The sequence below is a fragment of the Bacillus rossius genome, chromosome 1, assembly GCF_032445375.1.
Source record: "Bacillus rossius redtenbacheri isolate Brsri chromosome 1, Brsri_v3, whole genome shotgun sequence".
In the NCBI taxonomy this organism is placed as follows: domain Eukaryota; kingdom Metazoa; phylum Arthropoda; class Insecta; order Phasmatodea; family Bacillidae; genus Bacillus; species Bacillus rossius.
In genome coordinates this window covers 55045111-55072245 of record NC_086330.1, presented here as the reverse complement: position 1 = coordinate 55072245, position 27135 = coordinate 55045111, and the positions used below count along the sequence as shown (strand labels likewise).

At 36.7% G+C, this 27135-nt stretch overlaps 1 protein-coding gene across 1 annotated transcript; it reads right to left on the bottom strand.

Moving 5' to 3' along the window:
• LOC134536286 (protein obstructor-E-like) lies at positions 1-27135 on the bottom strand. The gene is made up of 5 exons (XM_063376036.1): positions 26786-27135; positions 10708-10914; positions 9241-9447; positions 5414-5627; positions 1-411 (listed from the first exon to the last, which is right to left on the bottom strand). The coding sequence occupies exons 1-5, from the start codon at positions 26847-26849 to the stop codon at positions 372-374; spliced, it is 732 nt and encodes a 243-aa protein (XP_063232106.1). The 5' UTR covers positions 26850-27135; the 3' UTR covers positions 1-371.

The following is a 27135-nucleotide window of genomic DNA, read 5'->3' as shown; positions in this document are numbered from 1 at the left end:
AAGATTTGTACATTTTTATTGATATTATGTGTTGATGACATCATTTATGTTTGGATGGGTTCTGGAAAATTGGAATGACATATGGACTAGTGGGTCGGTAGCGTAAAGGTACAAATATTGACTGACATATTGCATGCAATTTTTGGGGAATGTCTCTCTTCGGGAACACGAACGCCACTGCACAAGTTAACGTCCATCACTGCGAAGGTGTTCACGTTTCTTGAGCCACGCTTGTACACCCCGCAAGCACCGCACAGTGTGTTGGAGTCCTGCCATGTAGAGTCGAGGAGGAGTGGGTCTGCACACACCGCGAGACGCCTGAGGAATGTCGTTGGCACAGGTACTTTTCGCCCGGCTGGCGGATGCCTCCTCTACTTCCTCTTGCCTTTGTCGCCCTCGTACCATTTCTCACTGCAAAACACACACAAACACACACTTTACTTTGTGTACAGTTTAGTTTTCATATTATTTTGTACTAGTTTATGCCCGGCATACATTGCAATGCCTCAATCAATTTATTTTTAGTAATTTTTTTGAAGTATGTTCACATATACAAAGAATCTCTCTCTAATTAACTATCTCTCTTTGTATATCCCTCTATCTTATTATATCTCTATATCTCTACTTATTTATCTACCTTACTCTTTATCTCTTTACATCTAAATATTTCTATATCTCCCTCTAATCTCTCTGTATTATCTCTACTCAATATAACAATATAGCAATATATCTCACTATACCTCTGTATATGTCTTTCTATGGCATTGAAAATATTTTTAAAAAATTGTGTTTATTTATCTATATTTATCTCTCTTTTTGCCTGTCACAGGTGTGACATAGGTATATAAAGACATGCGCGTATTTTAATGCAACGTTGGGTCAAAATTTCAAAGCAGTCAGTGAAGAACATTCTTTGATTTAAGATTTTGAACGAACAACAAACAAACATTTTAATTTTTTTATTGATCGTAGTTTTTCGTAGACAGAGTTTCCAAATACTTATTGGTTTATGGGTTGAGGCCACATTCGCGGAGATGACTAACGTAGTATCCGACCTTTCGGCATGCCTTTTTGCAACCATGTTCAAGGGCTTTTAGCGTCTGAAGGCATTGTTTAAGATGTTTATTTGCACATACGCCATTCAATTGAAGGTTAAAATATAAGCCATAAGTAAACTCAATAACTGAAAAAAGAAGCTTAATATGAAAACATACATAGGCCCTAAAACAAGCCAAAATCAGCCGTGACAATGGTTAAAAACACAGACAATGTAAACAGTTTAACCAGCAATGGTATATGTACAAAAAAAATCTTAAATCAATCTTATCCATTACAAGAACATTTCAAAGAACGTGAGAAGTCATGATGTTCTGATGCGAGTAATCATATGTGGCTATTCACCACGTGGGCTGCCGAAATTGGAATAGTGTCCGCCCAACCAGAATGAGTCGTCCTAGTCGGAGGAGATAGTGTTCGTTCAAGATGATGGCGAGAAAAAAAAAGATGTGTGGTAGTCTTTCAGTACTCGCCAGAGATGTATAACACCTAAACTCGGTGACAAGAAAATTCATGAGTTCTCATGTTGCAAATACACTTATAAAACGAAACTCCGACATGAAATTTAACGTCCAATATTTTAAAATAATGCCGATCGTGATAAATATATTCGCTTGAAAAAATACTAAACCAAGGCTTTGATCTGATTTTCGACAATGAATATTTATTAAAATACCGCCCCTTTTTTTAAAAAAATCACTAGACAATTAATATTATAACGTTTACATTCGGCTTTTGCCACATATTACAGCACCGTGGTTGTTACAGATTTTCGTTCCATGTGACTTCAGTTCCATTCACGAAATTACTCCTACCAAATGCCGTATACCGAGTGCTATGATGTTACACATCAAAAATTTCGAATCTTTGGACATGCCATAATTGTTGTGGTAGCGACTTAAATTCAGAAGTCAAGAAGAAGTCAGGAATATACACACAGGCCTCTATAATGATGAGGAAGAATTCGGCCATGCTCATTGTGTAAGGAACTATCAGAGTCACCTAAAGTGATTTCTGGAAAACAGTGGTACGGATTTCGGGATCCGGTCATTTTCAACACGAATCCGATTTTTCCTTTACCATTGTTCCTTCTTTTACGGTATGTTGGCCATGTTAAATGCGATCTATAGCTTCAAGGGATGTTTACACAAGAACCATCTGGTTAGCAACGCACTTTATGCGACATATATTCTCTGTATTAAGTGTTAACTCGAAAATGTTGAACACACCCGAATATTCAACAAAAGAACGCACATAAGTGACTTTTTTTTACTTGTATGCACCTTACAGGACTCCAGTAAAGATTGCCAATGACATGCAATGCGTATTTTCCAAACAAAAAAACTGGGTTCTGTTACCATTTGACGAATAATGGCACCCTCAGTATATTATTCCATTTAAAAAATATGTGTTTTTTTACAAGGTAACGAATAGTAGTTTTTTAATTACTGAATCAATTTAATTACACACCTTAACCATTTTTAGGACATTGTTAACACTAAAGATTAAAAAATTAACTAAGTTCATATAACGGTAGTTTTATACATTAAGTTGATGCCAAAACCTGGCCAAATCATTTATGATGAGCAAGAGATAAACCAGGGAGAAAAACAAATAGCGTCAAAAAAACTGACGAGGAGTTGGAGCAAACGCTACATATTGCACCATAAATTTCGCTAGGTTGTTGAAACTATTATTTTAACTCGTTCCAAAATATTTAAAAATAACCCTATATGGATTTTTAAAATAAAAGAAATTAAATTTTCTGGCAATATTAATAATTATTAAGAGACCAAAAAAGGTTAAAATTGTTTACACATGATATAATAATTTCGTTCTCAAAACGCATCTAAGCTAGTTTTGAAACTTTGTACTTGGTTAGTTACGCATTGCTGTTTGGCTACTTATTTTTTTACACCACACATGAATAAATCAATAAATATTATGATTATAAAAAAGTATGCATTGTTGGTTCAATAGACTAGATAAATCCCAGAACGAATGAATGAACGGATGGATGAATGTATTATTGGCTTAGCGTCTCGTTGATATCGTGATATAAGAATCATCGAAATACATAAGAATGAAGCATTGGCGAAATGCGTTGGTGGGGGAAATGTTAGTGCTCAGATAAAACCTACCAACTTAAGGCTTCTAAAATTACGTTTTCCAACTGCTTAGATCTGGTCTGTGATCTCATTGCAATTCGAAACCGGATAGCATCGGTGGGAAGCGATTGACCTGCCCACCCAGCCATTCTGGTCACTGTCGGGGAAAAAAAGTGATGATAAAACAATACGCTTCGATAGTTAAGTAGCTTCAGAATAGCCCCTGTAAATATATATATGTATATAAAGGACCATAAAGCCCACCATAGACTATCAGTCCGGACTGTCATTTTGACTTATCACAATAGGAACTAAACAGTCGGAACTGCCGGGTGTGAGCAAGGATGATGGACTGATCAGTCGGAACTGATGGACTGGCGAACTTATGGATTCCCTTCACTGTGGTTTCGAGAACCCTCAGTCCGGACTGTCGTGTGTGGGAACAGCGTCTCACCAATCCAAACTATCCGTCCAAATAATCCGTCCATCAGCTGAGTGCCGTGACATACATATTTGTTTATAATATTTGGTTACTTTGGTTTTCTTTTCCTTTTTTTAACTAAAAATTTAACTGAAATTTCAAAATTCAAAATTTCTTACATATTCTACAATGAAAAGATTCATTCAACAGCATCAACAGCCAAAGACTGATCGTATGTGGGGGAGGCTTCAGTTCAGTCCAAACTGTCAGTTCGGACTGTTCGGTTCGAACTGAGCTTCTGGACTGATCGTGTGTGCAGAGAGCCTCAATTCAGTCCAAACTGGCAGCTGGACTGATCGTATGTGGGGGCCTCAACATATAATTTCGTATTGAAACCGAATAGTTTTTAAGCTTTGTTGAGACTTTAAGTCTAGATCGTGAACGGTAACAATTACAAGAACTAGCCACAGTCAAGGAATGTTGCTGCACATAGAAAGTAGTCTCGTCCCAATTGGTCGGACCGTCAGCCAATCATCAATAACCTACGGGGACCAATCACAACTGGTCCGTGAATGACCCCAAAATAAATACTGTGCCAGAACACCAGGAGTTCAGTTGTTAACGCCGCACTTGCAGGTGATTGAGACAAGAAGAAGTAATTTGTTGAGATTACAAAATTATTTATTTTATTTTCATTAAGGGTGTATGTCCCATTCAATATCATTATATTGTTTTTACGTTCAACACAGTTAAACTGGTAGACTTTCTGAGTGGCTGTATTTCAACACAATGTCATTTATATATATTGCATACTTTTTGCTTAATTAGCTGCCAAAGTTGTATTTTTAAATTTTTTGCGCAGTATGAAAAAGAAGAACTAAATTGGATAAAAATATTTTTAAAAAATGGGGTTTTAATGCAATGCTAGTGGCTGATGCGGGGTATGGTTAAAATTCTTTCAGAAAAATTTATTTACTTTAATTCAGCCTCTTAGAAACATAAAAATCCTTATAATATTAAAATTCAGGTAAAATTAAATATATTTTTTTCTAAAGGAAATTTTTTAATATATCATATAGCAGCCAGTAAATTGACTTTAAACCTAAAAACAATACCAGTTTTATATTCTATTCCATTCAATTTTCCTTGTCCATACTGCACCATAATGCTAAAAATTAATGCAATTTTGGCAGCTAATAATGGAAAAGTATTATATATATTTCCTTTTTTTTTTAAGTTAAGCCACTCAAAAAGTCTGTCAGTTGAACCGCGGGGAAAGTAAATCCTATAAATAGTTACGCTCATCACTGACTCGCTGACTATGTAACGCCAAAGAGATATGTACACCTTGGAGACAAGCGTACACGAAGCACAAATATTAGCCTACTCCATAGAGATGTGTATGAAATAAAAAAAATGTAAGTGTAACATCAGAGTGACATTTGAAACACAGTTATAAATATTTGGAACACGCCGTAATATTTAAATGAAAAGTGTTTTTTTATATCCATAATTTATGATTGGGCGCCTTAGGCGTTTTACGAATAACTATGCTTATAATTATTTTAAAAAGGCTTATAGATCAGAAAGTTTAACTCTAAACGAAAAACTGTTAATTTCTTTTTTCCCTTTATGGAAAACTTTTGATGAAATTTTGAATTTTGTGTCTTATGCCCTTTCTAAAATCTTTGTTGAAGTGAAACATCTTTGCTGAGAGAGGTCATTTTCGAACAGGTGCCCTAGGCGCCGTACGACCTCCCGGTGTAAGACAATGACCTAGTGTGCCAAGGGGTCGGTGGCCACCCACGCAGAGTCGAGGCTCGCTCACCATCCGGGCACGTTCTCCGGCTCGTCGCACTTGAAGGACTCCTCGTTGTAGACGAGGCCGTCCGGGCAGCTGCCCTTCTGCGGCATCACGCCGTTGCGGCAGATGTAGAACTTCTGGCAGTCGTCCGGGTGCGGGAAGGTGGGGTGCGGCAGCGCGCGGCCGTTGGGCCCGATCACCTCGCCGTCGGGGCACGAGAAGCCGTCCTCCAGCGAGTCTGCGGACAAACCCCCAGACGGGCCGTCAACCAGCCGCCCGGTGGTCCGGAACACTGGCAACTGTACCCGCGCCCAGTCACCGACTAAACTACCATCCGTGAATACACAAATGAAGTAAACTTGATCTAAAGTGCGTGACGACAGAATTCATCGAACAAACCGATTGTTACCAGGGTTTTTTATTAAGCTCGAAAAATATATCACCACATGATCGCTTCTAAAATAGTTGAGGAAAATTAAATTGGCGGATATAATATGGCCCATAATTTAAAAAAGAACTGTTTCTATAACGAACAAAATACTCTTTCAGCGTTCTGAAATTGTATCGAACATCCTGGCAATAATCAAGTCTATAGGTTTTTTTAATTATTATTATTATTATTATTATTATTATTAACACTCGACTACTCGAGAAAGAGAGTTATTTAGTGCCTCCGATTGTTAACCGGTTTTTATTAAGTTCGAACGGAGGCACTAAATAACTCTCTGACTCGAGTTGTCGAGTGTTAATAATAAGAATAAACGCCTAAAGACTTAATTATTGCCAGGATGATCGATACAATTTCAGAACGCTGAAGAGTTTTTGGTTCGTTATAGAAACAGTCCTTTTTTAAATTATGGGCTATATTATATCCGCTAATTTAATTTTCCTCAGCTATTTTAGAAGCGATCACGTGGTGGTATATTACCGTAAGATACCCACATTTAACAAAATTATTAAATAAAAATTTATTTTTACTAATATACCTTTATTTTCGCCATAAACATTTTAATTTTCATTTAATTATAAATATTTACTCTCTACGAATTGACAAAATAACTAGCCAGCTATAGTAGCGCTAGCTATGGTGTCGATTTTAAGGACTGTCTACCTGAGGTTTTAAAATATATTCCCCCAACCTACTAAATGAAACTTTTTTAATCTGCGCAAAGTCTGGACGATGCAGGTACTTTAAATAATAAATTACAAACTAGTCGTTTGTTAGAACTTAACCAAATAAAAGAACGCGACAAATGTAAGAGAACGCAGCTTCGTAAACATTTTTTCTCTCTCTGTCTCTCTCACTCTCTCAATTATTATTGTAAATAAATAAATGGAAATGGAAATCGGTGGAATGGACTTATGTAGTTAGATTTTGGTTAAGTTAAAAGTCATTATATATATAATTTATATATCATTTATATCTGATTAATTGACACGATACATTCCCAAAAATGTCTCATATGACTAAAAAATATCAATTAAAATTATAGAGTTAAATTTTATCGATATCGAAAGAAAACTATTCGATACAAAATATTTAGATGCTTTACACCATGTCCTTACGCGAGGGCCCCGGTATTGACTTACGGTGTGCCAACAGAGTTCTTTGGAACTAATACCAATTCGGAAAAGAAGGGAATGAATGATAGCTGAGGACTCTAAAATACCTATTATGGCACAAAGCAACTAAATTAACAGTGCATCAGCATTTTAAAATGATATGTTTCTGACACTTGTGCAATTACTCCACATTGATTATACAACACTTATTTTAAAGTTATGTTATTAAAATCAAATGCGAATAAAAAAAATTACATGAACACAACTTTTTGTACCATATAATACATTATAAAACACTTCTGAAACAATATGTATTATTGAAACGTGAGCCCAGATTTAATTGACTTTCTCTTTACGTCCTAACCAACAAAAAACATTATGTTTGTTTCGTTTTTTAAATGATTCATGCAATTGGGAATTGTGATTTAATGTAGTTTTTTTCGACATACGCCATTGCAGTTTTGTACTGTTTGTCATGGAAAAATTCCGAAGATAAAAAATAAATAACAATTCAAAGATAAAAAATTTACACAAAATAAGACTGAATCAACTGATATCGGACAGTACTGTCGTCGTTGTTTTGTCCATAATACTTGTTTAATTTCATCCTTGGTTCCGTTTGTTCGACATCAGCTGATTCATTCTTGTTTTCTGTGATTTTTTATGTTTGTATTTTTATTTATTTTCGATTTTCGGAATCTTTCCATGACAAACAATAGAAAACTGCAATGTCGTATGTCCAAAAACCTACATTAAATAATTTTTTTTAAAATTTATCTGAATACCTGGAGTGAGGCACTGAGAAATGGTTTAAAAATTTTAAATAATTTTTTACGTGCGTTTTAACTACACTTTAATAATTTGTGCACGTCAATTTTCTACAAATTTTCCAAAATAAAATTGTAATGTGGTCGCTTCAAGTGCATAGGTGCATAGCCAAAATACATGTTTTTATTATGCAAAATTATTTACGTGAAAGCCCACAATTTGATTTTGCGTAATGACTTTGTGGCTGCTGATAACGTCAGTTAAAACTACACAGACTCTATTTGGAAGCCTCTTAATAGCACTTGAGAAACCGAATTTACAATTAAATATAAATTCAAAAGGATGTGTACTCTACTAGAATTATCATTCAAGCCCCTAGAATAATAGATTTGCTGTGTCGTATTGTAGATAAGGTAACGTGGGAATAAACAGTCAAAAGAGGCGCCAAAAAGTGCGAGTGAACGGATGCGAGGGTACAGGGCGCGGGAAAGGAGTCTTGTTCAATAGTAGATCTGTATCCACGCCTAGCACATAGGCGTGCCTACAGGGGGGGCCAGGTGGGCCATGGACCCCCCTAATGTAATCACTCAGATCGGCATTTTCTCTAATGCGTTCGTTAATATTCGTATATTCCTGGCACTGTGACACTCAAACTGTTTTTCAGTGTTGCAGCGTGCTAATTAACAATATTTTTAAACATTTTATCGTTCTGGAAATACAGCTGCCTTAGTTTATTTAAAACACGAGGTCCCTTAAAATGGCCAAGCAAAAATAAATATTTTAAGAGATTTTTTAAAGTTCTGTTGTCTGAATTGCTGTGTTTGCATTCACTAAAAATAAGTTCATTTCAAGGTAGATCTGGACCAAGCTATTGGAAAATTCGAAGGGGAAAAATGTGTAAGTACCCTTTAAACATTGTCTATGGAAAAAAAAAACATATTTTCAATATTGTTAAAATCATACGGATATAAATATTAACTAGTAAACATATCTCGTTGATACTGCACAAAAATATAAACACGGCGATGAGTGAATGTATTTAGGCTATTTAACATTCTAAATTCAGCTTCTGATTTAAAAGTTTAGCAGCCCCCCCCCCCCTCCCTAATGGAAATGTCTGGGCACGCCAATGGCCTAGCAACATCTGCCCCGTGCACCGAGATCCACCGGGCCCGGGCCTAGGGGCTTGTTGCTGCGGGCACGCCAATGGCCTAGCAACATCTGCCCCGTGCACCGAGATCCACCGGGCCCGGGCCTAGGGGCTTGTTGCTGCGGGCACGCCAATGGCCTAGCAACATCTGCCCGGTGCACCGAGATCCACCGGGCCCGGGCCTAGGGGCTTGTTGCTGCGGGCACGCCAATGGCCTAGCAACATCTGCCCCGTGCACCGAGATCCACCGGGCCCGGGCCTAGGGGCTTGTTGCTGCGGGAACGCCAATGGCCTAGCAACATCTGCCCCGTGCACCGAGATCCACCGGGCCCGGGCCTAGGGGCTTGTTGCTGCGGGCTCGACGACTCACCCTTCTTGCCCTGCACGCAGTCCTTGCGGTGGCTCTCGGCCGGCCAGGCGCACGTGCTGCGCGAGTCGTCGTACACGAGGCTGGGCGGGCACGGGTGCTCCTGCGGCACGCCGTCCACGCAGTTCACGAACTTGTCGCACGACTGCGGGTCCGGGTGCCGGAAGTAGCCGTTGGCGCGCGGGCAGCCCTCGCTCGGCTTCGGGTCCTCTGCAGACACACGCAGAGACACACGTCCGTCAACACGCCGTTGCTGAGCTCTCTCTGCGGCATGCAGTGCAACCAGTTTAACTTTGCTGTTTAATCAGCTTTGACCGTTCCTTAAGTCACGACTGTGCGAGCCAGTTAGGGAAAACAAATCGCCCTTGGGCCCTGCCCGCAAAAATTCCTGCTTCAATTATTACTGTGAGCGAAATCCCAAAACAGACTGAGGAAGGACTTTGTGGTTGCGGTAGTTGAAAACCGCTGGATGGCGGACCAATAGAAGAAACGATAAAAATAATGGAGCTTTTGCAGGTTTTTTTTTTTAATTCTCTGCAGTTTCTGGGAAAAATTCGCGTGTTCAATGACATTTGGGAAGAACTTCGTGGTCTGCTAGACACCCGAGCAAGTCTCAGCGGTCTCGTCGGATGGTTACTTGTGAAAACTCTGCACCCGTTAGTCTCTGATTCGGCATTTCTATGTTTGAGTGCTTGTCACTGGCCAAGATTGTTCCACACGAACTTTGAGAAAATAGCATACTCTGCACAATGGTATAAGTATTTAAGTTTTAGCCCATAGCAAAATTAATTCGCGTTTTTTTGTATTAAGCAATTACATCTCGACGGGTTATTGAAAAAAAAAACTATTTCCGTTCCTCAGAGGCATAAGACCAATATGTCCACTTTTGGGTTAACTGCTCTTATAACTATAAACTTGACCACCGTGTCACGTTCTTCCTAGTGGCATACATTACAAAGATCAAGGATATGTCAAAAATTAAAGTATTTTTGGGTAGAAAATAGTTGAGTAAATTAATGAGGTACTATTTAAAATTCTGCAAACTGCTATCATGAAAAGAATGGTTTATGTGGCATAGTGTCTTAGGCCTCCATGGTACAGATATACAGAATGGGTGTGAATTATTTAACATTGAATCCTGAGCATCCAGATTATGTTTAATTGAATGAAGTTCTACAACCACCGCAAATTTTGTCACTGTCGCAGAATTATATCATTGAAATATTTAGGGATAACAGCTTTATTTTCCTCATACTTTTGTGACGTCTCACTAAGTGGGCCTGACTCCTGAGGGAGAAGGTGACTGTCGTCTGAGGTGTCGGGGCTGTTGCCAGTTACAGTTATCCGAGACACGTTCCAACGGGCTTGTGAATGCATAGCCTCTTGGCATTCACGGCAACCCTCTGCCTCCTCGGTGACGCCAAGGAGGACTCTGTGCACAGAGAAGGGGGGAGGGGTAAGGTGACTCACGTAGCTCCGTGCGGTCGTCGCAGTCGATGTTGGCGGGGATGTCGCAGCGGCCCACGTTGGGGTTGGTGTCGTCGAACACCAGCCCGTCGGGACACAGCTTCTCCTCGGGCACGCCCTGCGAGCACTTGTAGTACAGGTCGCACTGCACCGGGTCCGGGAAGTAGCCCGTCTTCTCGGGGCACTTGTACTGCGCCCTGGCGGCCGACACTGCAACACAGACCGTCCGCGCGTGGCCGCTCTTTGTCTTCCTTGTCCACAGGCACCATCACGTCTGTCACATCACTACACTTATGAGCTAGCCTAAACTTCTACTCGAAATTAACACACCAACACTTATTACACTCTAAACTTACTACTGTTCTTAACCCTAAGTTTATTCTGAAATACCTTAAATTTTATTTATTGTTTTGTTTATTTTAATTTTAAAACAGTCCTAAATCTAGTTGTTAGGGCCATCCCTACTTCTGACCCCAAAGTTTACGGCACACCCGGTGAAGGTTTATAAGATTTAATTAGAATTTTTGTCGTTAACAACGTCCCGACCAAAAAGCAGTGTGGTTTAAGCTATTTCCTCAATGCGAACGAAACATTTGACCTAGTATGGCACAGACTATTTGCTTCACGCCCGACGATACCATGATTTAAATGGTGGGACTGACTTGAACCGAATTAAATTGGTGTTTCACCTAATAGGAATGTGATTCTCGGCCTTTTTATCCTGTTAGTTTTACTATGTACAATTACTTTCTTCAAATTAATATTTTTTTCTCATTATGTTCTTTGCTGTTTTTAAACCGTCTAATAACTAGGGGCCCGCAAAATTCGTATAGTTGTTTGGCAAGAGGCTAAAATGTACACCATTATGCGTCTTAATTGTATTTCATTTTCATACTCATAGTCACGTGTGGCACGCCCTGGAGGACAAAATAAAACATTAAGAAAATACCTGAATTTTTTTAATAAATAAAGACTGGAAAAATTCGCGTTTTCAGTGGTCTTCCATATAGACTACAGGATTCTCTGCACACCCGGGAAAACGTCTCCTTTCCATTGGCTGCTGGCTTGTGAGGCATCTCAACTGGGTAGCTTGTGATTTGATACCTCCTGGATTTATGGTATCTAATTGGCGCACAGTCCTCAATATTAACGGTGAACCAACGGCAGGAGCAGCACAAAGATATAATGATTTGAATTTTAGCGTGACACGAATATTTTCGGTCTCTAGTAATAAACCATTTGCAACCCGGAAGGAAGGTAAAATAGGTCATCAGCCAATTAAATAAAATAAAAAAGAATTTTTGACTAGTTCTTTACAACTGTGTCCTGTCTAGCCGGATACAATAAAATCACTCGATTGTTTGTGGGTCCTTACTGGTTATATTTTCAGGGAAGAGTTTGAAAATAATGACTTGTTTGCATATCGCTCCACATCGCTTCACGTTGAGCTGGAAAGAGCTGTGCATGACTCTCGTTCCACTCTGCTCCACTTTCAGCGACAGTCAGCAGGCGACAGCGCTGCCATCTGGCGGCCGGGGACACGCGGTTTACTAATCCAGATCACGATAGCGGGTACGGACCGAAGGCTCCAAGAGTTTTCTCTCCTGGCTCGCACTGGTGAAAGCTCTCTCTATCTCGTTTTTACGTATTTTCGTGTGGAACAAGAAACGCCTTTCTTTTTCCACACTTTCTAGTGTCCCTGAGCGACGCTTTAGACTACAAACTTAAAAACAAGTGTGGACTTATACAAGACGTAAGAACTGCACTGACGATATTGGTTCTTTAACGAGAATCTGTATTATTTACGGCGAAGAGTCCAAAATAAACCTAATTGTTCATCACCAATAAATATTAAAAATAATATTGATGCTTCTGCCTGTGATTTTTGAATTAATATAAATAAAAAATAATTTCTTGATAGAAAATTTAACGATGTTAAAAATATAATGCTGAGAAGTTAATTTTTGGCTTTTTCTGTACGAAACTCTTTAATTCATATTTGCTGATGCCTTTACATTTAATTTAAAAAAAAAATTAATTTAGGATTAATTAAGTCTTAATTTTATTATAATATATCAAAGTATACAGAAGATATGATAACAATTATTAACCAAATTTTTTGTTCCATAAAGATATCATCCTGAACGTAAAACCAAAAAATGTATTTTACAATATAATTGTCCGTATTTTATATTTAAATAACGAAGACATGAAAAAACTAGCTGCAATTTTAGGTCTTTAAATCATACATGTCGTCACATTAAGTTACTAAATTTTAGCAAATATAAGGTTATCATATTGAATGATCGTGTTGGAATGTGTTTCTGTAGCGCATGAGTGTTTCACTTAGCGTCATTTGAAGGACGAAAAAAAAAAATATAGAACGACTTTGAAGAATGTGACTTGATAACCTTGCTGCAAAGACGACCTTCTAATAAAAATAACGTTACGAGTGACTAGGCAGTTATGGTAGCAGTAACTATATGCTCTGGCATTGTAACATGAGACTGGAAAATTCGAGAAATTATTTTTAGTATTTAAGATGTCATACTCAAATTGAACTATTCAAAAATCACCTGGAATATGAAATGAGCACAACTATTGTTTTTTATAAATAATGGTTAAAATATTTTATGCGTTATAAACTAGTAGGGTCTTACATTTTAAATATAATAAAAAATTTAATCTATATAAACTTAGTTTACTAAAGTATTTAAAATATTTTCGGTAGTACTTTCGTAATTTAGCAGAGAGGGCTTTTGAAACTAATTTTCATGATTCAGAAACAGTACGTCATAGACGTGTCACAGGAAAACTACTTAACATTTTTACGTTTTTTTTTTATGAAGCTGGTTGCCTAAGACAACGTGAAATAAGTTGCTCGGCGCCGTGTGACGTGACGAAGAGGTGGGGGTTTCTTATTTCCCCCCCCCCCCCCCCTTCGTTGGTCGCGCAAACGTGCATGGACCGGAGGGATAACGGGACTCGTTGCGTAACAGGGAGGTGTCCCGCCGGTCGGTCGATGCCCCCCACCCCTTGCCCCCCCCCCCCCCCGCAGGTGACCTTTGAATCTGGGTCGGCCGGGGCGAGAGTGGACCCCTCCTCCCCCCCTTCACAAACATCCACACGGCAGCCGTGACGTCACCGGGCACTCGCCTGGACCGCCGCCCCACGACTGCAATGCTTCTTGTTAGCATTGGCTTTCGCTGCGAAGGGTTCCGGGTTCCAGTCCCGGGGTGTGCATTCTAGGCCGCTAGGGAACATAAGTATAAGGGGCAGTCCTCAAAAATTATTTTGCTTGTAATATTTCCGATTTTCACATGTGACTTTAAGTAAATTCATAGTATAAAAATATATTATTGTTTCTGAAGAAGTTCTTATTTAAATGGATTTCATGAACTTGGAGTCATATTTGTTTGTCAGACGTAACCATTTACTGAAAGCATGAAATCGTGTGGTACACAGTTTTGGAATCAACATTAAGTATACAGCCTTAATCTTGAGACTCGTTAATTTTAGCAGGCCTATACCATATAATGTTTTAACATAACCCTGAAAAACTCAGGTCACGTTGGTTTTGGGAAAACCTAAATTTTATTGATTTATGAATAATATAAGTACAAAAAATAAAACTGTTTTAAGACGAAGGCTACAAACGATTAATTCGAAATCGTATACCTCATGATTTCATACTTTCAGTAATATAAGGTTTGTTAGATAGGGGAAAAATCTAATGAATAATTAAATTCGGTTATATTATGAATTTGTTTAAAATCATGTGAAAAAGAAAAAAATAATAAATTCAAAATAATTTATAATAATTTCTTTCAAGTTAACATTCTGCATAGAGGAAGAGCTTGTTCATGTGGTCTTAGTAAAGTAGGAAGAAAACAATTAGTACGGCATAACCTTGGGTTTTAGTGGAATGAGTCATAGTGTTCTTATCCCAATAGCAAAACATTTTACACGACAAAACTTGACTTAGACCATTTTTTGCCTGGATTAGTAGAATTTGCAACGTTTACAATTTGTCCCAAAAATGTATTAAAAATTAAACATGTAAAAATTCTAACTAATAAATGTCAGTAAAAAGTTACATTCAGGGTATACCCATGGCTCGGTGGTCGTTTACATACGTACGATGGAATGTAGGGCCCGGTAGAGTACCCAGAACCCAGGGGGCGATAAAGGCGATATCGACAACAGTATGATATGTTTTATCACCCCTACAAACACAGTAACGAAATGAACTGGTTATTATGATTTTTTTTCGCATTACCTGTGCAGTTGCTGAACCTTAAGAGGTTACCCTATATATGTATTTCACGTGACAATGGACATATATTTTATATACTATATACTGTACATAGTGCTTTGGTGGTCCACTATCTAAAGTTTCTCATCCAAAAATTAAATAAACACGCTAATTTTCCCTTAACAGATTTTAGGTATACTACAAATAAGTTAACACTTTAAGTTGAGCGCAGTTCTTGGGTTTTCGTAGGTCCTCAGCATATGCGTGTGTAACAATTCGTTTCGATTACCATGGTATGTGGGAAAGAAGAAATTAGGTCCAGCAAAGCACAGGTACCGATTCGGTGCCCCAGTGATATGGCCTGGGAAACATCAGCACTTCCTACCAAGCAAGGTGTCATAACGTAAAAGCACTGGACTATCTTCCAGAAGAAATATAATTTTAATCAAGGTCCCGTCATCATGATTTCAGTTTTGTAATGGTGTATTAAATTACTTATTTTTTATGATCAGAGATAGTGTCTCCCAGAACCCGTAATTATTTCATTTCACAGACTATTTTAACTGTGTCGTTTATATCCGTCTTTGTTGTCAAAAATACGCCAAATCAAAACTTTAAATAATATATATATTCATATTCACTTTATATACACAGTCGTGGAAATAAAAGCTTGTGGCTCAGTCTCACACGACTTGTTGATTTCTTTCTTATCGTTTTTCACTTATTACTTTCAAGAGCTTTTTCTACAATTTTAACTCGATAACTTTCTTGCTTTTGCTGTTCTGTCACAGATATTCTCAACATAAAAGTTATGGCAAAAAAGGGAAAAATAAACTTTGCGTGTGGAACCGTACACTCAGGATAAAGTTTCAATTATTCATCTCCCCCAAGAATAATTTGAATTAATTTTGAAGTATTAGATACTGGGTTCCAACATCTTCTTGTTTATAGTCGGTATGCACGCATTTCCGGACATAAAATACCACATACAGACTTAGTAAGATTGTATAAAAATGCTGCACCAGCTTTATATAAAGTATTTTACTGTTTAGAAGACAAGAAATATTTTCTGTATATTCCCAGCAAAGACAGACCTTTGTCTTATTTGTCGATACTCTTACGCGGTTCGGTACAGCGATGGTAGAGTGGTAAGATGCCTTGCCTCCAGTAAAAGGCGATATCTAGGTTTTATCCCGACAGGATCGAACAAGGAATTTCCATGAGTGACATAAAGGGTGTACATTGTCACTTATATCGAGGTCATTAGAGACGATGGGTTTTCCTGTGGCACACTGTTAAAACTTTTCACCTTTAATATAAGAAGAAAGCTGGTTACAAATTATCCAGGGATGATCGTAAATTTACGACTTTCTTCGTAAATATACTGATACCGAGTTCATTTTTAACGTGAATCCTAAAGAATATTCTTGGTATATATATTATAAAAAAAAATTAAAAAACTGGTTGGGTGTGTAAAGAACATTCTTATTTTGTTAATGCGTGGTTTTACCTTTGTTTACATGAAGTATACAGCTAGGAAGTCGAAATACGGCATAATTCCTAGGAAGATACAATTAAGTATTTGAAATTCTGAAGAACCCTTAATTTATTTGAGTTAAAGTCTTCTGTGAAAAATCCGTAAATTTGATGTAATTTCCATTAGTGTACCCAGTCTTAACAACTCCCCCCCCCCCCCCCCCCCCCCAAATTTTTATAATAATCCCGTCAAAATTCCATTCTCGTCTCATCAACACCCATCGTCTCTAATCTCCTTGATATCAAAGACACATCAAGTCCTTATTTATTTATTAATTCTATCAATATTTCCTTCCCGGGTCGCTACATTGGCAGCGTGGTTGTGGATACAAATTTGGATTTCATCACTACGAGTTTCTCAATTTGAATTTACTAATAAAGATCAACATATAATCAAGGTGTTGCAGATAATCTGAGCTAATTCATTTAATACTTTTTCCTTGGTATAATTCACCTTAGCTTTGAATTGCTGGTTCATAAATTATTACTTAGTATATTAATGTAATTTTAGCCAAGCTTAGAGATACACTTGATTTAATTTAAAAAAAAATAACTTTGTAAGATTCAGGTCAGAATTTATTTTATTCATAAAATTGTCTTAAATAACAGAAAACGTTAGATTCAAGGTGAGTAGTACAAATCACGGTGTCGTAAGAAATAATTTATTACTAAAACAATGTTTGGAGAATACACAAATAACGGTGGTTTTGGGAACAAAGTAATGTCATGCTGTTAAGGAAATAACTGTAGTAACACGGATTTCATAAGACGCCTTGTTACAAAGCAATGCTTCTTTATTTAAAACCAAAAAAAAAAAAAAACTGAATTTTACTCCAGATGAGTAGACAGCTTTCAATGTACCAATGAGTTGTTATTGCCTACATTTCAGTAAAATGTATGAGATATACTTTTAGTAATATTTAAGTTATTGTACTTGGATTCTATGTATGTTTAAATTACATTTAAAATATTTGTGTTATGTAATCTTACAGGTGATGTTTAAACTGATTGTCCACCTTTTGGTTGCCATCATTGCAAAGTCGATTTAGTAACTGGTTAACACTTTCACAACTTTAGGAGCATTCTCAAATTGGCCAATTTCTTCCTGTTCTATTCCGACTAAAAATTCATCTTTGTACACTGTGCCCGTTCGATTTCGTTTCTGTGAAGACAAAAATCGAGTGTATTTAACTGAAATGACCTGAGAGTTGTGCAACACAACAGTTTCTGCCCGTATCGCCGAATATCTACCTGGCAGACGTGAGAACCCATTTTACAACTTTGCCTTACATCACAATGAGTCGTCTCTGGAATAGACGTTTCCTGTAAATTGGCATTTGTCTCCCTTCAGTGCGTTCATAAATGAATCTAAAAATATTGATGTATTGCGTATAGCCTATATGAAATATTTTTGAAGTGAAAATTCTTTACAGTAGGCACGATAGGTCTAACTATGAATCATCAGAGCGTAAATAAGAGTTTAACTTTTAGTAATGGCGAGGATGATGGTGAAGAGGGGGAGGGATAAAATTGAACGCACGCCCCACTCCTCACTATTCGTTAAACGTTAGTGAAGCGACGCTACAGAGCTGCAATTTCAGTTACGACGGAAACGACCCTTCATTAAGCCAGAAGTAAGATCACTGATTTACTTATTAAATACAAAGTGGTGAATTTGAAAATGAACTATAATATAACAGTAAAGACTTAAAGATCCGGAACAACCATCGACGTAGCATTTGATAAATAATTAGTTAAGCTCGAATCTCGAATTTATGTATTAAATTTTAGCACTATTTTGTTCTTAGATTCCACTGAAGATATGGACACCAGTTAATAGAGATCTATTTTCAAGACATATGTATTATGTCAAATATTTATATATCTTACAAATTTACTATTCCTCTATTTGTGTAGTTTCATTTCTAACGTGCGTGGTGGTCACGCACTCATTTTTAAAATGTGATTTTAACTTTGTATGCAACAGAAATATAATTTCATTAATTCTAAAATCAAATGCAATTGATCTATGAGTAATTTTAAAGAATATAAAAAGTGAATTTGGCATTGATTTTTAGAAACCAAAAATAACTAGCAAACGGAAACTTTGTATGAGTAACAAAGTGAAATACGACTTTTTCAGGTGTAGTATACAATTTATGAAAAAAAAAGTACTAAATTTCTATTATATAGTGTTTTTGTAGCCAAACTATACTAACAGCGGTTTCGTTTGTTAAAATTGACTTAACATATGTCCCACTCAATCGTTATTACAGCATGAAATTTACTGAAAGATTTAATAAAAAAACTCTGTGGTAAGTAACATGTACTTATGGCCAAGCGAATATTTTACAATCTGTTTCTCATTTCTCCCACATGTGTCGTTTCCAGCACTTAAAGCTTTGCGTGTAAAGTCCAGAAACGATAAATCATCTACGGGATAGTATTTTAAACCCTCTCCAACACATTATGTACTTATCATGGTTTACCCAAGATGACATTTCTTTGTTGGTTTCTTTCAGATGTCTTTAAAATTGTCTTTGCCTTTATGTATTAACAATTTTAGAATTAAATCTAGACGCTGCGATTGCAGAAGTTTTTCATTGATTAGATTAATCACCCCATTTTAAAAGGGTGCGATTCAACAAACGACCTTTGAAACTTTAGATGCTAAGGACGTTTGAATATAATTTCCATGTAATAATGAGTTAAAAACTCTGAATAGCTGCATTAAATAAGGGCCAATTTGATTAGGTACCATTCAACCCTCAGGTTTACAGTAAACTTTCTACCAGTGAATTTATTTAAACTTTATTCCTTTCGTATGTTTAATTGAAGTCAGAGAAACATTTGGAACAAGTGAAAATATTTCCATATTAATAGGTACAATTTGTGTGTCCAGACAAATGAAAATTGATTTATTAAAACTAATAAAATCTTAAAGAAGTTTTTCAATGATGGATTCGCCTTCATTGATTTAAATATTTTATTCAACAAAAGATATCCAACAAACACTTCAACCTTATTTACCTACTTTGGACTTTACTCAACGGATACCATAGTTCCATTTATATCTAAATTCCTTTTTTAGGAAGACTAAAGCTAGTTATAGTCGAACCTTATGGTGATTAGTTCGCTGGATATAAAATTGGGAAGGTGACAGTTAAGAAAGCTTAAAAGGTCCTTCTTGGCTCTATTAGAATTTTTAAACCTCAATAGACAACCTGTTGGCGTGATTAATATTTTTGTTGGCATTACTTATCTTATGATCAAATAAAATATTGGATTTATCAATGTAAAAATATTTTCCCCATTACGTAAGATGTTCGGTGATGAAAATTGATCAGAAAATACCTCAAAAAATTGTGTACTTATCCTTATGCAGCAATCATACAACGAAAGTTTTTTTTTTCGTAACTGAACAGATGTGAGAATGGCATGTCACCTTCCACACAACTATTTCTGCAAGGCAAACGAATAACAAGGTGAAAATAAATAAGAGGAAAAGAGAGAAATTGACTTGGAGTTAGAACTTCGATCACTTGTACGCACGAAAGAAAGGGTTTTACAGAAACGTTTATATGTCAACACGGACATTGACAATTCCTACCCTGAAATCTAGGTTTATAAACAGTGAGATCATTCTTCCGTAAAATATGCTACAAATATGTAAAAATATGTTATTTAAATGTACTACGTTGCATAAACTTAAAGCTTTGTGTTTTTAACAAACTATTTCAATCACCTAGGATTTTTTTGTAGACAGACGGCAATCTTACTCTTTTTTACTCAGCCACAGCTAATTGTAACAAGTATGTAAATGAAATGTTGAATACAAAAAAAAACTAATATATTGACATAACTAATATAATATATTTAACAAAAAATTTCAATTATATCCCAAAAATTAACAAATATATAACTACTAAATATGTTATGTGCTATATTCACCAAACCGTTTTCTCTCCGAGAGCATCTGCTATAAATAAAAATGGTCCTTCAAATGAAAAATAGACTATCAACGACTAATTTTAATCTATGTTGCAACAAATATAAATTTAAAGCTCAAAATTTTACATCAATTCATAAATATGTTTTGAAGCAAAAAACATGTGGCAATACCTCAAAATATACTTTAAATAAAATATAGGTTTGTTTATGAAGATTTATTTTACTTTTAAACCAATAATAAATCATAAGAGTAAAATATTGTTGATAATTTAAAGTTCGATCATTTTCTCCATCTGTCAAGTTGATATACTTGTGGGTTTAGGTAAGATTCAGTGAGTTAGTGAATTCATTTTTGCCCCGTCTTGTTTCTTTCGGTTTTATATTTTTTTATTAACTAGATCATTTCTAATGTCCAGAATCGTCAAATGCTCGGGATAAAGCCTTAACAAGTGTTTATTGATTTCAATAAATCCACGTGAATATTTCAGTGCATTTTCTGGCCCCTCGAGTGTAGAGTTCAGAGTGTTACCAGTTCGGTATGAATGGGTATTTAAAACAATTTAAAATATATGTTGGTTTAAACTCACAAAGTAAGCCTACGTGATCAATTTTAGCGTCATTTATTGGCAGAAATGAATGGATAAATATTTATTGAAATGAGGTTTTGTGCATTCAAAATATAAAATGTTATGTGTATGTTTTTTGGTAAAGCACAGACGGATAATTGAAAGTACGTATTTGGAAGAACCATTATAATCGCACATTTCCTATTGTTTAAATTCGAACTAATATATTCACTAAGCAAGGCAATGACCTGCTACTGTTTAGTAAATAAATGTTAGAGATTTAATGAACACTGATTTTTTTTAAAATAACGTAAAGATTGATGGCTTTTAAACTCATAGCTTCCCTAACTTATTTCATCAAGATAATTTTTTGTATGAAGTCATATATGTACTAACACTTAATTTTAAATTTTAGAATTTCAAGTATTTGATGCACGACATAATTTTTTTTTCGAATTGTGTTTTAAAATGTAACGTCACTAAGTAAAATATATCATATATTGATACAATTCTATCAGTTCTTAAATATTACAATTTGGCAGCTCAATAATTTTTTTAAATTAATATCCTATACATCACTATTTTCTTTAAAAAGCTCCGGTTCACGGGTGCCATTTTCCACAAAAAATAAAATATAAAGCATAGATTTTATACCTTAAACTAATAATGAATATTGTTATTATATTAATTATTGTTAAAAAGTAAAAAATATATAATAAATGATGAAATATTGTTAAGCCAACATTATCCGACTCATTAACCACACTTCCCTATATCAACACATCCGACTATGAATGCCTGCCTTTCATAGAGAGCTGAAACGACACGATCAGCAGTTTTGTGAAATTTTTGCGTTTATCTAATTCCCTGCTGCAATCAAAGTATTTTGTCTATCACAGGCTATAATTAAGAAATAACTTTCCACAAAAAAATTAACGCTAAGTTGAAGATACATAAACCGAAAGATGATGTACTGTTTTCAATTATTTTATATAAAAATAATTTTTAACGTTGCATGGAAAATTTGCCTTTTAGTGACAGTATTATTTCCCCTTTGTGTGTTTACGTAAAAAGGGACTTTAAATTAAATATATATTTCTTTGCTTTTTGATTTAAAAGTCTGAGTTAATTCATTATATTTAATGTGCTCTTATTTTCATTGAATTCAGATCCTGCTTCAAGGCTCGGGCAAGAACAGTGGCAAATGGCGAACTGTTGCAAACCGCGCTACTATTCGCTACGCAATGTACCGGCTTTGCTTTTTTTCCTGACGCAACAGCCAGTGGAACGTGGTTCTGCATTTGATTTCACGCTGCTTGCTCGTGAATAGGCGTTATTACCCACCCCCTCCCAAACTCTGCGGTGGTAACTGGTTTCCGGCGCGTGCTGCGAGTGTGCACAATCGCGGGTAAGGCCAGGTAAAGGGACTTAGATCCCATTAACCAGCCGGATACCTCCTTAAAGAACCTTTGAGCCTAAAGCATCCTTGAAAACTTCCTCTTAAAGGACGGCATCCCTTTTTGCTGTCCTTCCGGAACAGTCGTAAGTATTCTTGTAGCAGCACCGACGCAGCCTTTCGTGAAAGAGCGAGTCCTTTCATTAATTCATGTGGTTTTTAAGAAGTTTGTGTTGACATATTTAATCTTTTATTTAGCCAGTCAGGTGTCTGAACATTTAATGTTCATTTATTACCTTAAAATGATTAAGTTAAACATGAAAATAGAGTGTGTAAAATCGTAAAGGAAAATAAATTCACTGCTGAAAAAAAGTATTTATTTGATAATACAGAAAGTTTTGATAGCGTCGAAAGAATTCGGTTACCCTTTGACGTCTAGTTTCTCCCCTAAGGTACCCTTAGAGTTAAAGCATATTTTGGTTAAAGTTACATCGGTAAACGATACCTCGTTTACTATATTCGGAAACAGCAGGAGCGTGAAGGCAACAGAACAAAGTTGTTCCTCTGTCTGGGATTCCTTTCCTATCTAGATCCAACTCGCCCAACGCTGCGCTGGTGTCCTTGGGACTCGTTCATGCACGTAAATAACATTCCTGGTCACTTGCAGGGCCCGACAAACACGTTCCAACAATCCTGCCAACTGTCGCATTTTCATTTGCTCCAACTTCCAAGCAAGTTGCCTTGACCACGTTGGAAACAAAGGGAATTCTGACATCTTGATAGAATGCTAGTATTTCTCACGAAAATGAAAAGAAAAAAAAATAATGACACATGGCCTTCGTATCTTTCGCAGAAATCTGAAACCACAATTTTCTAGCCACCGCAAACAGTTACTTTCTTCCAGTTAGACATTTAAAAATACAATCACGGAAACTTTCGGTTACCCACAGGTTTCCATAAAGAAAGTCACGATTTTGTAAAAAAAAAAAAAAAAAAAAAAAAAAAAGAGAGAGAGAGAGAGAAAAAAAGAAAAAAAAGCCAGTATAATTTCACCGTTAGCCTTACATCAGTGAAAAATAGATTCACAAAGATAATTTTGATTAAAAATAATAAATTAAATCCTATGACGTAGAAATTAGGATGTATTTCGTTTGATACTTATATTGAATTAATTTTGTCTGTAAATACTTTCATTTATAATATATTTCAAAAATTTGTTCGAAAATTGTACGTTTTTTTACGTGAAAATGAATTATTAACTCTATGATAAATATGTACGAGTACGACACACTTTAAGTTTTTATGGTTTGTGCTGCATTTCTTGCAGCGACTTTAAGTTAAGGGGCCCACCTACTCAAGGATGCCTGTGTGTTAGTGAGGTGGAATGATAAGTGCGATGCTCACTGGTGCTTTTAGAGCGGCATCGCCTCTAAGCACAAGGCCCTGAACTGGCGCGCAGTCGCCTCATCGTGCATAGGACAACTATGAAATTTGAGCGGCGATTGTAACATTATATGGTGGAGAAATGAAGTTAAAGGTTTAATACAAGTCACTTTAGTGCCTCCAACAATCTGTATCGGTGGTTCTATGCCTAAAAATTACTCTGAAAACACGCCTTTTAGCCATTTTCACATTTCTAAAAACACAGTTTAAAAACTTAATCCGAAAATAAAACTACTGTTTTGCCCTCAGCTAAATCTTAATTGCTTTTCGTAAAAAGACCCCTCGCGGATATATTGAGTACTTTTCAAATCGCGTTCGTTGTTTTTCCTGAAGCTCTGCACACCCACCGTATGTATCTCATGGTAGGCGGGCTTCGTTAAGAAAATGTATCATTACTGTTCCTCTAGGTTTAAAAATAAAAATGAACTCTATTGTTTATGGTGAAAATACATGTCCAGAAGAACTGGGCTGATACCTAGGGGTTTTAAACCAGAGATTTTTTTTTGCATGAGTGAAACCTAACCGGCGTTGCCGTAAGCCAGTAACTCCCCCCCCCCCCCTTTTTTTTTACAATCCCAACCTTTTCCCAAACATACAAAAATGGATTCCACAGCTTTGTCATGTCTTGCTTAATCCAGTTTCTGACTATCTGACTGTAATGAATTCTAAGTCAACGAGACGTCCAAATTTAATTCATTCATTAATTTTTTGTTACGGAAGTGGAACATAAGATTTCGCAATCTTACAGCAAGGAGTCGTGAAGGAGCGAATCTACAAGTCACCCGCGTGAATGAATGATTGAATTAACCTCGCACTCTATCACGCACTAAAAATTGCCTCCGAGCAGGGCTTAGCATAAGTGTCGAATTCTGAGGAAGCTGGGTTTGGATACCGGAACAGCCGTTCTTCCTGTTTTCGGTTTCCACGATCACACGAAATAAACCAAGGACAATGATATTGGTGGATATCTTCGATAACTTACTTAAACACTAATAGTGTCACGTGGATGACTTTTGTTACTACGATGTAAACTTAGAGAGTAATTAAATGTTAAAAATAAATTAATCATAGCTATTTGAAAAACAAATGATGGACTCAGAGTTGATGTTGGTGGAGTACGTCACGTTTACAGAGCGACGTTGTGGCCTCGTTGCCGTATCGTTTATTTTATCTTGCACACATCCTGAAGACTCAATATGCATTGTGTATTTAAAAAAATTATAATGCTTAGTAATTTTCAGAGGTCTATAAAGATTGTTTAACTGTTGGTGCCGTTAAAAATCCCTAGTTTAAATTCTTGAGTAATACTGATTACAATTTATCCTAAATTCTTTGTACATTTTACGCATATATTCGTTAATCTATGAGCGCTGTGTTAACTAACTTCAATGGTATCGATGGTTGCCAAACGTCCGTTAGAATTCTGTGGAACCGGTTTCTACCCTCGCGCAGGGCACCGTTCATTGAAACAGATGACTTTCTGTTTCCTTACTGGAATTAGTTGCGGACACGTTCTGGAATGCGACCTTCGAGTTAGGTTACGGTTGTGTCCCAACAAGGCAGTGCTTATTCGCTACCTTACCACAACGTCTTTAAATACCGCCCTAAGACTTACTTGGACTATTAAAAAAAAACTCTCGAAAATGTGTTAAAGCCCACGCGGGAAACGCTCTTCTCGTTGCTTCGACATGAATGTTACCAACTAAACGCGGAACTAGGAAGTCAGGTCCGGCGTAGTTTTTATGGGGAGCTAGTTATCTGGAATCACGAAGAACACTTTTTTATTGTATAGGTATGGTTTCTTTGTTTAAATGCCTTAAATTGTCTGTTATTTCCCAACGCGTGGATATCATTCTGCCACACACAATCAAACTGGCATATTGAGAGGTGGTGGCTCTAAGCTGTACGTGGATCACAATAAAATTTAAGTTAAATAATAACATCAGTTTTCAGTAGCATGAATTTTATTTAAGGCCATTTTTCGTTTTTCTATTTCTTATAGAATTTAACTTTAATTTATTTTATTTTAAAACTTAGGAGAAAAGCGATTATCAACTGTCACGAGGGAGTTTTAAAATATTATTCTCTTGACTTGTTGTGAGCTTTTACAATTTAGTATGTTGCAAGGAGAATATAGGTAAAGAATAATTATCTTAGTAATGATATGTTGTAGGTCTTACATTCTTTGATTTTTATTAATAATCAGTAATGCTTAACACCGGCATTTCTCGATTACGATATTGTAAAATAACACGGAAAAAAATATTTTTTTAAGTTTCAGTTTCTTTTAACCACAGTTTTAGTGAGAAAGGTCAAATTAATGATAAAAACCGTTTTATAAAAATTATTTGTTAACATCGCCCTAGTTACCTTACCCCCGGAAATCATTAACAGCATCACACGATTTATCAAATCTGGTCGAATTCAGAATGATTGCAGTTCAGTTTCATTTACAACACAGAATTCTTTATTAATTTATATATATGTTTTGCCTGTCACCAGCGACAATGCTGTGACATTGTTTGTTTAGCCCTCCAATAAATATTTTTGACAAACAAAAATAAACTATAGGTACATTTGTTAAACATAGGTATAAATATAAGTTTTAATATTATTTTTAAATTAAAAATATGATGGGTAAAATGTATCTTTAAAACTAAAATTTAACTATGGTTATTTTTCTTGTGCATTATTTTATTTACGACTCTTGGGGATGTAGATTCAGATTCACGGGAATTCTTTAAAGAACCGAGTCCAAGATTCGGAGTCATTAAAAAGGATACGACCTATCCCAAGAAACCACGAATGATCATTTAACGAGCGTCTGTGTTCCAGTCGGAGCACGACGAGACGGTCGAGCAAGGTCGCAAGGGGGGAGGGAACCGGAGCACCCGGAGGAAACCCCCGGAGGCCCGAGGCGGCAGGGAGGCTCACCCAGAAGCAGCATCAGCAGCAGCTGCTGCAGGCGGCGGCAGGCGGCGCGCGTCGTGGAAGCCATGGCGGTGTTTCGGCGCGCGGAGAGCGGCGAGTGGAGGAAGGCCGTCGGCAGCCTCGTGGTCTCTCTTGAGCGGCGCTGCGCGGACCTCTTCTCCTCTCTTTCCCCTCTCCTCTCTCCCGCAGCTATATATACACGTAGCGACACAGGTTTCTCTGTCCCTCCCCTGGACCAGCTTTATCCCCTCGCCGCTCTTCAACCGCGGTGCCTTCGCGGGGAACAACCGGCCATCTCCTCGGCTTTGCTCACGTTTCATCCATCAGTTAAATTTTTAATTTTAATATTTACT

Coding starts and splice junctions, on each gene's coding strand:
- LOC134536286 (XM_063376036.1), bottom strand. CDS start 26,849: ATGGCTTCCACGACGCGCGCCGCCTGCCGCCGCCTGCAGCAGCTGCTG. Junction 9,448..10,707: donor CGACGACCGCACGGAGCTAC/GTGAGTCACCTT, acceptor GTGTGTCTGCAG/AGGACCCGAAGCCGAGCGAG. Junction 412..5,413: donor CCGGAGAACGTGCCCGGATG/GTGAGCGAGCCT, acceptor TGTGTTTTGCAG/TGAGAAATGGTACGAGGGCG.